The sequence below is a fragment of the Dermacentor albipictus genome, chromosome 5 (assembly GCF_038994185.2).
Source record: "Dermacentor albipictus isolate Rhodes 1998 colony chromosome 5, USDA_Dalb.pri_finalv2, whole genome shotgun sequence".
Lineage (NCBI taxonomy): Eukaryota > Metazoa > Arthropoda > Arachnida > Ixodida > Ixodidae > Dermacentor > Dermacentor albipictus.
In genome coordinates this window covers 71,050,617-71,065,011 of record NC_091825.1, presented here as the reverse complement: position 1 = coordinate 71,065,011, position 14,395 = coordinate 71,050,617, and the positions used below count along the sequence as shown (strand labels likewise).

The following is a 14,395-nucleotide window of genomic DNA, read 5'->3' as shown; positions in this document are numbered from 1 at the left end:
GGCATTATGCAACGCATCGTGCTTTCTAAACTTCGAAGCCAACCGCGAGGGTTACAGAAGCGGAGTCGGTGATATTGCTGACAGCGGCAATTCTTTCAATGAAAACCACGGCACCCAAAGGCAAGAACCTTAATAGCAAATGTCGAAGCAGCTAGGCCTCGCATTGCCGCGGTGGTGGCTATGGCTTCCAGCGGATCTACGGGCGACAGCGCTGGTTCAAGGAGGCAAGATAACCAAAACGGAGGTGTTTGCTTTGATTATTCCAGTTTCGGACCTGCAGTTGCAGCAAAACGTCTGGAAAATCGGACGTTGAAGGGTTCTTTTGCCCGAAATTTTGGACGTTCTTATACATTGACTCTATGGGTTACGTGGTGGTGCTGCTAAGCCATCCGTATTATCAGGCACGTCTAAAATATAGGGCACCAGGAAAATCAGTAGCTGACTGTACACTGGCATCTCCTCCAATCGCCGACACGGCGTCAAGACAATTCGTTATGATTCCTCTCTTTTACTCGAGCCAGCATTAGGGCGACTTTCGTCCCCTTTCAATACAATAACAGCTAGTTTTCTCCGACAGAACCACAAGATCCCCGAGTTTTATCTGAGTATTTCCAGACTATTCAAAATCCCTGAGGATTCACTGTTTTCCCAATTGGTATACACCCTGGTTTGGCATGCGTTAAGCGTCTATGGCTTAAGTGGTCAGCCAATACATTAGGTTCAATGGCAACAGGACGGGGTATTCATTAAAACTATATTTAAGCTGGAATTATACTACAGTCGACTCTCGTTAATACGAAGTTCACGGGGACCGCAAAAAACTACGAATTAAACGAACTTCCAATTAAGCACAAAACACAAAAAACAACACTTTATTTGTGGCAAAATCAAGTATTTTCTCTAAGAAAAATAGTCGGTCATCTTGCTTTGCTTCTTCTTGCCGAATCGCGCAGCTGAAAGCAAGTTCTGCAGGCTGTAGATGTAGATGTGGCGGAACGCTTCTTCCGTATTACTTTCAGCGGCAAAGAAGTGCTCCGCGAGAGCAAGGCCCGCAGCTACATCGGCAGCCTTAGGTTGCGGCTTGCCTTCAACGTCATCGTCGCTTTCCTGGGTCGCTTCCTGGGGCCGAAAAATCTCTACAATTTCGCTATCCGTCAGAGCACCGCACGTTTCGACCGCCTTGTCTACGGCGACGTAATCTTCAAAATTGACGTCCCAGAGAGCATCACCAAAATCAGTGCCGTCAAGCTCACTTGTTGACGCTTCCTCCGCTGAAATTTCAGAGGCATCCTCCGAAGAAGCTGCCACAAAAGCGCAAGCCCTGAAGCAGTTTGCGATTGTTTCTTGCTTCACACAATCCCATGCTCACGCCAACATGTGGATGGCACTAAGCAGGCTCACCTCATACTTTGTGGAGCTATCCATACACAAAATCATGCACTCGAGGAGGTGCCGCCTGTACAGGACTTTAACATTCTTGATGATGCCTTGGTCCATTGGCTGCAAAACAGCCGTTGTGTTTGCAGGCAAAAATGCGAGGCGTATTGCACTCAAGGCTGGCACATTCACGTGAGCACTGCAGTGATTGACAAGGAACAACACCTTGCGGTTCGAAGCAGCAAACTTGCGGTCCAATTTGCTTATCCAGCTCTTGAAGATTTCGGCCGTCATCCACGCTTTTTTGTTCGCCTCATAGCCTACAGGCAGCGTCTTCACGCCTTTAAAACATCTCGGCTTCACGGCTTTCCCGATCACAAGTAACCGACATCGTTCCGTGCCAGTCATGTTTGCCGCGATCAGCACCGACACTCTCTCCTTGCTGCGTTTGCCCCCAGCACAGTCGTCGTCCTCGAATGTCAGGGTCTTCTCTGGTAGAAGCCGATAGAAGAGTGCAGTCTCATCTGCATTGAAGATGTCTTCCGGTCTGTATTCGGCGAGATATTCACGCAGCTTTCCGTCCTTCCACGTGGCGCATGTTTCCTGGTTAACGGACGCCTCTTCACCGCACAGGCTCTTGAAAACCAGGTCATGGCAATCTTTAAAGCGCGTCAGCCATCCATCTGACGAAACGAAGTCATTGATCCCCAACATTGCTGCAAGCGTTCGGGCTTTCATCGCAACGATGTCTCCGCTGAGAGGAAGTTTGTTGCTCCTGGCCTCCCTAATCCAAACCAGCAGAGCCTTCTCCAACTCTGGGTAAGCGCCGGTGCGCATTCGCTTCCAAGAAGTCTTGAACTTGTCGTTCTCAAGTGCGTCCATTATTGTGCGCTTGTTCTTGATGTAGTTTGAGAGCGTGTTCGGCTTGATACCGTACTTCCGCGCTATGTCTTGTTTGGCGGCACCTCCCTTCTCAACTTTCTTCAAAACCTCGACTTTCGTTGCCAGGTCGAGCGTGCGATAACTGCCACGATTTGCCATGGCTCTAAACTGCGCGTCTAGGTACAGTCAATTCCGAATCACCCGTGGAACAACCTAGCCTATGACCTACCCGCACAAAGGCGCTCGACCAACACACGCCTCGACATACGCTGCGCACGCTGCAAGACTGATCTCTCACAATCTCGCCACTGCCAGTATGCAGCACTGCGTGCACCTATGGCACCCGCATGACCTCCGCGATCAGCTCCGGCCACGCGCGGCAGCCGCACGTGGCCTCCGGCGGGAGCCGCTTTGCCTCCCGCCGGAGTTGATCGCGGAGGCCACGGCAGCCATAGCAATGAGTAATCGCGCCGCTCCAACAAGGATGACGTTGCGGGCAGCTGCGGTGGCAATGACACCAACGAGGAGCACGGAACTATTGCAACACTTGAAAAATTGCACATTCTACCAAAGAATGACGGTCACCTCGAGGATCCCGGCTGAAAATTAACTTCCAATTAAACAATATTACTGGATGAGGACTTCGAATTATCGAGCGATTTCTTCTATAGGATTACATGCAAAGCTGACGGGACCAGCACTTCACTTCTAATTAACCGAAAATTCCAATTAAGCGGCTTCGAATTATCGGGAGTCAACTGTAAGTGGGTACATATTAACAAGGTTTTACTGTATTGTACATACTTTTCAAAACCCCTGAAGGTGCATTTTTATGCGACATATCTACTCATATACAGTGGAATCTCTATAAACAGAAATCTTGATAAACAGAAATTTATTAAACAGAAGACCATCCTCATGGTTAGTTGGTTTTGTATTCGAGCAATTGTATTCAGCTTTGTCTCTCAGTAAATGGAATTCCTGATAAACGGGATCGATCTCCCTTGCCCCAAGTCGTATGAGTCGCTCCTCAACCTGCGAATACTTTCCCCCCTTTAGTCCACAGAAGGCCCATTGCATCTTGGTTGGAGCGTGCAGATTCTCACACTGACTTTTACAACAAAAAAACGTAACGATCAATCAATTGCTGGATCCGATAGAAACGCACTAGCATTGCAAGCCTTTGCAAGCCTTAAGTAACTAAACATCTGAAGAATGCCACAAACCTCCTTAACGATGCCAAACGCATGTCACTTCACGCTGTTCTCAAAGAAACATGCCTTCACAGGACATGTCTGAACCTGTCAAACACTTGCCATTTGCCAATGCATATTCCACAGCTTTGAGTTCAACTTACTCATACAGCTAGCGTAACATCCCACCGCAGCGCGCGCGCGCGCACACACACACACACACGCACACACACACACACACACACACAACTTCCATGCCCATTTTCAAAATGGCAAACGAAAGAACAATTATGGTGACGGCATTGTAGCTGTGCTTTTTATCCGCACACATCACAATGCCAAGTTGCCACGATGCTACATGTGTGGCCTGCGAGACCGCCACGTTGCACCAATAATTTTGGAGCTCACGCTCTGCGGCAGTATGTAGCATAGCACATATGGCTATGGATAAATAACTGTTGGTTATGTAAACCATCACCATAATCATTAGTCAAAACAAGCACTGCTGATCACAGTGTCAAGTATGGAGTGCAATCACTATGCAAGGAAAAAAATTTAGGTGTTCAACCTTTCATTATAGGAGTGCATTCACCAAGTGAGTAAAGAGTAATCTACAATATTGTTAGCGCCTCAAAGAGCTAGCAGTAGTAAAAGTAAACAAACAAATAAAATAATTCAACTTTGTAATGGCTTACGAATGAAAGAAACCTGTTCTCTGATAAGCATGTCATGCATGACACGAACTAAGCTCCGGCGACATTGCCAATTCTTTTCTTTTGTAAGTCCCTGCTGGCCAGCGTTCGCTTGCAGACACTGCAAACGTATGCCAAAGAACTTTAAAGCATTGCAAAAATTGATCAGAACTACATGATCACTCAAAGATCATCAGAAGGCCACATCTTTGTGCACAGAGAAACGTGTCATTGAAATCCCTAGGATAACAAGTGGTTAAGTCCCACCTTCACTTGGTCCTAATGCACCCCCAACTGCAACACTCGGCAGATTTTTCGTGGCCAGAAATGAAGAAATGCTATGCCCTAGACTGTAACATGCATACGAGTTTTCACACTTTTCGTAAAAGAGGCAGGGGGTAATCACGATTTGTTCCAAGTTAGAAAAAAAATTTTGTATCAAGGCTGCAGTGTACTGAGTATCACGCACTGTCGACTGTTGCACACGTCCTTACCATTAAAAACAGCCCCAGTTGACCTCCTCTTTGATGCTGCTAACGACATTTCAGATACCACATTTCTTTATACGCCTTGCGGACTAAGGCAGTAGAATGAACATACAGAATATGGATCCTACAGCCACTATTACGCATAATTCTGCCATATTGGCATCTTGAGCCAATCAGAGAAGGTGTAGGCACGGTGTGAGCCAATCAGAGATGACCAGATGGCACATTGCACAACATGGCACAATTTAATTAAGCCCTGAATGGCACACGCACAACAATGTGTGGATTAGATTACAGAAATTTGTAGTGCTAATAAAGATAGTTTCTCTCTCTTGAAGTTTCTGTTTTATACACAAAGCTAAGGTGCATGTCATAATTTAGTAATTTTTCACTACAGGTAAGTGCACATTTGAATTGAGTAAATACGGCTATTTATTTATTTATTTATTTAAAATAATAATAATAATAATAATATTTGGGCTTTTACGTGCCAAAACCACTATCTGATTATGAGGCACGCCGTAGTGGAGGACTCCGGAAATTTTGACCACCTGGGGTTCTTTAACGTGCACCTAAATCTAAGTACACGGGTGTTTTCGCATTTTGCCCCCATCGAAATGCGGCCGTCGTGGCCGGGATTCGATCCCGCGACCTCGTGCTCAGCAGCCCAACACCATAGCCACTGAGCAACCACGGCGGGTGGTTTATTTAAAATACCTTACAGGCCCCATGGGGGCATTGTGTAAGGGGGGTTACAGAGTAAGCATCATTCTAATGTGGTACACAAAAGATACACCTCAATACAGGCCTCATCAACAATACTACCAAGATTAAAACATGAAACTGAAGTAATGAAAGGCCACAAAGGTACACTTAAGGAAATAACATGAGTAAAACGTAACGTAAGGCATTAATACTAGAAAGTAAAATACACAAAAGATGAACATATCAGGGAGTACAATTCTTGAAGTGATATTCAGGGAAAAAGACGTAAAAAAGCAATAATATATACAAGGCAATACAAGTGAACACACGACGCAGCATAAAATAGCAATTCACAAGAGCGAGATAGCAATGCATAAAAAAAAAATATATCACAGGAAGTTCGAAGCAGATTGCAAAGTGTACGAAAAAAGATAAAGTGATTTATAAGTGCTATTTTGAAAAGTGCTCGTGTAGGAGATGACGAAATTTTTCTTGATCGGACTCGGAAGCAATGTGCTCAGGTACCGTATTTACTCGCGTAATGAACCCACCTTTTTTCCAGATAAGTTGACATAAATTTGGGGGGAGGGTTCATTACACGGGGAAAAAAAATTTAGATATTTTTTAGGTCGAAATTTCATGTCACAATGAAGATAGGAAAATCGCAATCCCAACCTTACCTTTATAGTAAAAACACGTACGCGATGAATGTGAATTAAAAATTCATTTTTATTTTCATGCTGCTGGCTGCTTATGGTCTGTCTCACTCGGGCTCGCTATCTGAATCCACGCTTCCACTCATATCGCTTGCGACTTCGTCGGCGTCGTCGTCTTCCCACAGCGCGTCGTCTTCACTGCCGTCGAGGCTGTTGGAGATGCCAGTCTTTTTGAAGCTGCGGACGACCATCTCGCTGGGAATCACACTCCATGCTTCTAGAATCCATCGACAGAGCATGTCGATGGTGGGCCTTCTAATCTTACCTGCGGGAGTCAGGTGGTGGTTTCCCGCGGCCATCACTCTGTATAGAGCCGGCGCACGTTGTCCTTAAAGGGCTTATTAATGGAAACATCAAGGGGCTGCAGCACTGATGTCAAGCCACCTGGGATGATAGCGAGGTCCGTGCGTAACTCGCTCATTCGGCAGTGGACATTTTTTTCCAGATGGCCGCGGAAGCTGTCCATAACAAGCAGCGATGGCAGGAGAAGAGCCCCGGGCCGCCGTCCCCAGACTGTTTTCAGCCAGTCGGACACCAGCTCGGCCGACATCCACCCTTTCTCCTGGGCGCGAATGTGGATACCGGCAGGAAGAGTTCCCTTTGGCAGAGTCTTTCTTTTGAAGACGACAAACGGCGGCAGCTTCCTGCCGTCCGCTGTTACAGCTAACATCACGGTGCACCGCTGCTTCTCGGCGCCCGTCGTCTTAACCTGCACACTTTTCGCACCTTTCATATCGACAGTGCTGTTTCTTGGCATGTCAAAGTTTATAGGCGTCTGGTCCGCGTTCCCGATTTGCGACAGCAGGAACTTTTTGTCCTCACGGATCCGAATGACAAAGCGGTGGAAATCACGCACTTTGTCCCCACAGTCTGCCGGCAGCCGCTGGCATAACGTAGTACGCCTTCTGAGGCACAACACGTTCCGGCGCATGAAACGAGTCGTCCAACCACTGCTCGCCTTAAATTCACTCGCGGCAATGCCGTGACTTCTTGCAGTGGCCCGCGCGTGATTCTGTATCAGCTCGTGGGATACGGCACATCCTTCGTTGCGGAGCCTCTTCACATAGCTCAGAACTTCTTCCTCGACGCGAGGAAACTTGCCCTGCTTCGGCCCGCGAAAGGCCCGGCGATCTTTCTTCGTCGCTCCGAGTTCCTCTTGTTGATTCCTCCAGTAGCGCACACGCACGGGGTCTACACTAAAATGCCGTCCAGCCGCGCGATTGCCATGCTCCAAAGCATGCTCCACGACTTTGAGCTTAAAACCGGCCGTGTAGCTAGCGTTACGCCCCATCGCACAACGCGCAGAAAATGCACAGCACGCACGAAATAATGCAAAGGTCGTAGCGAAGCACTTAAACAGCAACAAAATAGTACTGGCGAAATGGCGACCGACGCTGTCCAAGTGCGTTGTCTTTACTTCGTTCTGCCGCCGCCGCGCATGCATGGCGCTATAAGCAGAGGTTTGCTTTGCATTTAATAGATGGCACTCGGCAACCTGCATCATCATCATCATCATTGTAAAAAAAAAAGAATCTAGAGAAGTTTGACAAATTGGTTCGAGAAATACAAAGAAAATAGCCGAGCGTGGTGGAAACTGCCGTCACCCCATTTCAAAGAGGACACCCCAGTAAAGCCCTTTGCGCATCCACCAACGAATCATGCAAGGTCAATGAACGATCAACGAAAGCGTGCAGTCGACACCCGCGTCACCCGCGTTCGCGTCGCCGGTGTTCAGCATCGTTGGCTTCAAATGATGTTTATTTTATCACTGCGCGATCAGACAATTTTATGATCGTCGACAGTCGACAGCGCCGGCCAATTGAGCCGAGATAACGCGAACATGCTGAACACCGACCCTGCGGGCGGGTGCGCGTTATTTACGCGACGTAAAAAAAAAAAAAAATTCAATTTTCGACCACAAAAGTGGGGGGTGGGTTCATTACGCGAGTGGGTTCATTACGCGAGTAAATACGGTACATTGTTCCACAAGCGAATGGCTGTAGGGAGTGCGGAAAAGTTAAAAGCATGTGTCGTACCATACATGCGCGCAAAGCTTAAGTGGTTATTTAATCGACGAGACGTGTTCGAGGAGGTCTGGATATGTAATGTGGATTGTGTGGCATTATAAACATATTTGTGAAACAAGGATAACAGAGCGATATTACGGCGAAAAACTAAAGGCTGTATGGAATGATCGAGTTTCATTTGCGTTACGCTGGAGTGATGGCTATAATTACGTGAAATGAAACGGGCAGCTCGGTTCTGGACTGATTCAAGCATGTCGATTAAGTATGTAGGATGTGGGGACCAAATGGAGGATGCATACTCGAGCTGTGGACGAACAAATGTCTGATAGGCCAATTTGCGGATGTTGGAAGGCGAATTACGCAGATTACGACGTAGCTAAGCTAGTGTCCTTGAAGCTTTTGCGCAAACGGTTGCAATATGGTCTGCCCAGGAGAGGTTTTCGGTTAGGTGAACACCCAAATATTTATACGATACTGTATGTAACAATTCTTTATTATTGACGTTGTATAAGAAATGTGAGTTGTCACGCTTACGACTAAAGGAAATAACCTGACATTTTGATACATTTAAAGCCATTAACCAGGTGTTACGCCAATTATGAATTAGGCTAAGGTCATTTTGAAGGGCTAGGTGGTCGTCAGTACTGTTAATTGATCTGTAAATAATGCAGTCGTCAGCGAAAATACGTAAGCGAGAAGAAACATTAAGTGGCAAATCATTTATGTAAATTAGAAAGAGTAAAGGGCCCAAAACGCTGCCCTGAGGCACACCAGAAGTAACGTAAGTAGGAGACGAAGCAATATTATTAACAACCGTGAACTGTTGACGATTCGAAAGAAAATTACGAAGCCATGTTAGAGTGAAGGAGTCGATTCGAAGTGCAGTTAATTTAGCAATAAGACGACAATGAGCTACACGATCAAATGCTTTAGAAAAGTCAAGGAAAATGCAATCGGTCTGCTGGTTAGTGTTCATGTTAAGGGGGGACGCGGGTCTTGAAATCGCGAAAAATGGTCAAAAATGGCAATTTTCAAAAATTGCGTTTTTGAAGTCCTTAATGTCCCAACTATGCCTCTACAAAATATTATGGCGCAATTCCTACTCGAAGTATAAAATAAACGGTAATTTATAAACGTCGGTGAGCCGAAATTGAACGCCAAGCGCGAAGATTTGCCTCATTTTCAATCTGCCGTAGCTCCGCGCGACGCGTACCGATCGGCGCCATCTTGGTCTCGTTTGAAAGCTGGTTTCCCGCTCTCCATTCTGGCGCCCCTCGGCACGCTGTAGACCCTCGTGCAGCGGAGGGATTGGCACCCGTTCTCAAGCGGGAAATCGTCGCGAGACAGCCGCTGATTGGGTGAACCGGGCGCCTCCTCGACGCGCAGCCCTCTGATTGGCCGTGACGTATGCTTCGCCTTCCGCGGCCGCGTTGTCCGACTCCTTCACGTCGTCTGCTTTCGCCTGCACGCACGTCATTTTTCGAGCTCCTCTTTGTTTCCTAGTATTTTTCGTTCTGCCTTTTTCTTTATCGTTCTTCTAGATATTTTGGCTATTGGGTCGCTTCTTTTAACCACGAATTTCTTGCTTTTGCGTGCCTGGTGGCTTTGTTCCGCGTGTCACGATGGCGCGAAACGCGCGCTTGAAAGCAAGCACGCGAAAAGCAGTCGGCAAAAAGAGACGCGCATGGAATAAGAACAGCGCTACATCGTCGAGAACTACAGCTTCGGTGATGCCGCAAGCTGCTGTGCCCTTGGTGGATGCGGCAGGACTGAGCTCGCCAACAACAGCTTCGCCGGTGGACGCGGCTGAACAAACCCCGTCGACGCTAGCTTCGCCTGTGGACGCGGCTGGACAGTGCCGATCAGTGTCATCTTCGTTACCGCAAGTCTGTGCAGTGCCGGTGGATGCGCCTGGACTAAGCCCGTCGAAAATGCCAACTTTTGAGACGCTGCAAGTCGCTTCGGATTCCGTGTCGTCGGAAGCGGCCGAGCCGGCTGACCTAAGCCTAACGTTGACTTCGGCGTTTCCGCACGCCGCTTCGGTGCCGACGGACGCGGCTGAACCGAGCTCGCGTGCTCAACGCTTCGACACGGTGTTTTTCACGGAGGCGGAGTGCGCGGGGCGCGAAAATTACGCAGACAACGTTAAAACTTCATTGGCGAAGCAGTCCGCGACTTCCCGCAAGTTCGAGCTAATGAACGTCGGCACAGCAAGTGAAGATGACGATCGCGGCACAGAGTACATCATCGTTGATCTCTCAGTGCTAAAGAAGATGTTTGTGTCCACAAGCTGCAGCAAGTGTGGGATGACCACTCTCCAACTCGCAAAGTGCAGTGAGAGAGAATACGGCCTAGCAGTGAAGTTGGAGCTCACATGCTCAAATTGCGATTTCGCCGAGCGGCACTTCTCGTCGCCACGAGTGCCCGGGAAATCCAACATCACGCCCTTTGAAGTCAATTTGCGGGCAATGAAGGGAATTCAAAGTATAGGCAAGGGAGCGACTGCCCTAGCAGATTTTTGTGCCACCATGAACCTCTCTCACCGAGGACTTCACCACAAGACTTTCAGGGGGCATATGGACACCATGGTGAAAGCTTGCCAGGCAGTAGCTACTGCTACAGAAGCAGCAAGCGTCAAAGTGGTGAAGGACATGTACAAGAACTTCCTGAATCCACCAGGAAATGTAGATGTCATATTTGATGGCACATGGAAAACACGTGGTCACAATTCAAATATTGCAGTAGGCTGCATCATAGAGCTATACACTGGCCTAGTACTGGACCATGTTGTGCTCTCGAGGTACTGTCGTGGGTGCCAAGGGGCACCTGATCCCAGTGATGATGGGTACGGTGACTGGGCTATGAACCACAAGTGCATGAAAAACATCGACTGCAATGCCGGCCGGATGGAGACTGAAGCAGCTATCATTTTGTTCAACAGGTCTCTGGAAAAAAATGGGTTGCGGTACACAACTATACTTTCTGATGGTGATAGCCGCACCTTTCATGCATTGACCTCAGGAGAAGTGTATGGATATATATCCATTGAAAAGAAAGACTGCTTGAACCATGTCCACAAGCGGATGGGGACGGCTCTTCGCAACTTGGTGGAGAAGAAGAAGGCACAAGGAGAATCTCTTGGCGGAAAGGGCAACCTCACCCAAGATAAGATAAAGAAAATTACAAACTACTATGGGTATGCCTTGCGGAGCCAGAGCCACGACGTTGCAGGCATGAAAAAGGCAGTGCATGCCACGCTGTTGCACATGACCTCGACAGATGAAGCCCCAGACCACAGTTGCTGTCCTCAAGGGGTTGATTCGTGGTGTGCCTTCAATCGTGCTTTGGCGAACCAAGTGGAGCCGTCACCACACAAAAACCCTCTGCCAGGCCACGTTCGCACTGCTCTTGAGCCAATCTTTGCAAGGCTGGGCGACGAGGCCCTCTTGGAGCGCTGCAAAGATGGCATGACACAGAACGCCATTGAGTGCCTACACTCTGTCATTTGGAGCCAAAGCTCCAAGAACACGCATGACTCTTTGCTGGCTGTTGAAAGAGCTGTTGCAGAAGCAGTTTCTCGCTTCAACCAAGGAATGGCAGCAACCAGCAGAGCTGTTGCAGCACAGCTTGGTTACAGTCCTGGGAGCTGCCTCATTCGTAGGAGCCTTGAGAAAGATAAGCAGAGGCTGTGCAGGTCTGATAAAAGTCACACCAACGCTGAAAAGGTGAAGAAGAGGATGGCCAAGAAACACAAGCCTGACAGAACCCAGGACTACTGCCCAGGACTTTTGTGAATGTGTGGCAGATTCATAGAAAATAGCAGGTGACTTTTTGAGCTTTTTTTTTTGTCAAAGGCCAACGCAATACAGAAGTTTTCACAATCTTTACATGAACAGATTTCTGTGAGTTTGGTGTTATTGTGTTCAGTAATGACTGGGCTGCATGCTAAAGCATTAAATTTTTCCATGTGATAGGTAAACAAAAGTGGCAGAGTAAGCAAAACTTTGAATGCAATTTTCTCAGCTTTGCTTTTTCGATCAAATGCCTTTGCCTTACGGAACTTTTCATAATGTTTGCATCAACTGATTTTATTGAATTAGGTATCATTTTTTTCAGTGAAACCTCAGCTGCATCCTAAAGCTTTCCATTTTTCATTAAACCAAATAGACTAGCAATTAGGTCAGGTGTAAGCTAATTACTCCTGCATTGTTTTTTTCTTCCTACTTTGATATTCATTCATGACCTATATGATGACTTTTAAAAAATTTCTTTAGCTTTAGGATGTGCAGTAGGTCCTTGGAAATGACAGCTATTCTTTAAAACTAGTTTTTTTAATTAAGAAATTACCATAATGGCCCGTAACAAAAGACCTATGTGGGATAAGTTATTTTGCGATATCTTCATTTCTAAATGAGATATATCAAATCTGAATATATATTTGGAATCAGCATTGAAAGATATATCTACATGCGAATTTTCAGGAAGATACGTTAAGAAATAAAAAAAAAGTTTTCAAGACCCTCATCCCCCCTTAAGATGCAGGTCAGTCGTGAATTCGAGTAACTGTGTCTCACATGATAATCCTTTCCTGAAACCATGTTGATGGCGAAAAAAGAAATTATTGGACTCTAGGTGATTATAAATATGAGAAGCAATTATATGTTCGAGCATCTTGCAGCAAATGCAGGTCAATAAAATTGGACGGTAATTTTCCGGAGAGTGTTTCCGGAGAGTGTATCTATATGCAACACTACATAGAGATGGGTTAAGCAAAACATTTATTTGCACTAACACACAAACGTACCTGTAGACAGCACAGATGCATAGCGAATCTCGTAGCAATCCTGGTCGCCTGCCTCAGCAGCCTGGTTCTTGAATAGCCTCGTGATGTAGCCTTCAATACCCTGTGGTTGAAGAGCTTAATAAGTGACTGGGGCATTTTTCTCAAAGAAAGTACTCCTAAAAAATTTATGTGTGACCACAAATCTATTAATTAATTAATTAGTATTTATGGCGCAAGGGCTGCAACGGCCAAAGAGCGCCAGCAACGATGTTTAGTAGTGCAGTAGAATGTTATAAACCTGTCAGCGGGTATAGTGAGTTGCAATGCCTGTGATGTACTGCGGTGGCTGTAAAGGCCTAGGAATTAAAAACACGAGGCTTGCATTTCTTGGGAGAATTTAGGATGATCATGTAGGATTTCAGGCAGCGTAGAGAAGATGAGTTTAAAAGCGGTAAGATATATTCTTCAAAAAGTTCACATCATTAAGATAACTTAACAGCCGGTCGAGGGGGAACATCGGCTCAGCCGATAGGAAAAATGCAGGATGCATAGGTAAATTGGTACGGTAAAGTTCAGGAAAGTATTTTTTTCGCGTAGCTTCCATGCCAGGGCATTGTATAAGAACGTGGATGACTGTGAGTTGATTTCCACATCTAATGCAGACCGGTGGATCATTACCGGTTAGCAAGTATGAGTGAGTTGCATGTGTGTGTCCTATCCTCAGTCTCGACATGATTACTTCCTCCTGTCTATGCCGGTATACAGGTGTTTGGGTAATGTAGGGTTGGATGATGTGAAGTTTGTTATTGTTTTCTGTGTCCCAAGATTCTTGCCATGCGCGACGCAGTATTCCTCGAACGACAGGTTTCATATCTGTATATGGTACATAACTTAAATCTATTTGGGGCCTTAGACCTGCTAAGGCCGCATTTGCGTCTGCTGCTTCGTTACCAGGTATACTAGTATGGCCAGGTACCCAGCAGATTATAATATGTAGCCCTCTCTTGTAGGCTAAGGTTAAGCTGCTGATGAGAGTGTTTATCACTGGATTCTTTCTTTGTTTTTCAATGTGTATTGACCGGACCACACTTAAGGCCACACAAATCTATTATACAATGGTGTCACTCACAAAACTGACGACAAAAGGCAAGAAGAACACAACAGGCAAATACATTCAAATGTGCATTTTATTAGCCATACAATTTTATAAGTTCTCTTTTTTTTTTACATGAATGCCTGCCAACTTGCTAACACTCAATTCGTAAACAGTATTTTATGGACACATCACAGGAATGGTATGGAGATGGAGCATCTCAAGCACTTTTTCTAAAGACTTTGCACCTTTTGTAAGGTATACATTGTGATATTCATTTTATTAACGTCTTATTGCATGGATTTTATTTCCCAGCAAAAAAGTTAGACAAGGCTTTGTTAAGGCATGATATATCTGAGAAACGCCAATTTTCTAAAGAAACACATTGTTATGACTTTATCAGCAAAAGTTGTCACATATATGTGATACAGTATACGGT

At 46.2% G+C, this 14,395-nt stretch overlaps 1 protein-coding gene across 3 annotated transcripts in view; it reads right to left on the bottom strand.

Moving 5' to 3' along the window:
- The window catches only part of DppIII (dipeptidyl peptidase 3), a 99,820-nt gene that overhangs the window by 41,735 nt on the left and 43,690 nt on the right, over window positions 1-14,395 (bottom strand). For all 3 annotated transcript variants that reach the window (XM_065429059.2, XM_070538450.1, XM_070538451.1), the window contains one exon: window positions 12,885-12,984. In XM_065429059.2, the coding sequence (XP_065285131.1) occupies window positions 12,885-12,984 (100 nt within the window). The remainder of the gene's footprint in view (window positions 1-12,884; window positions 12,985-14,395) is intronic.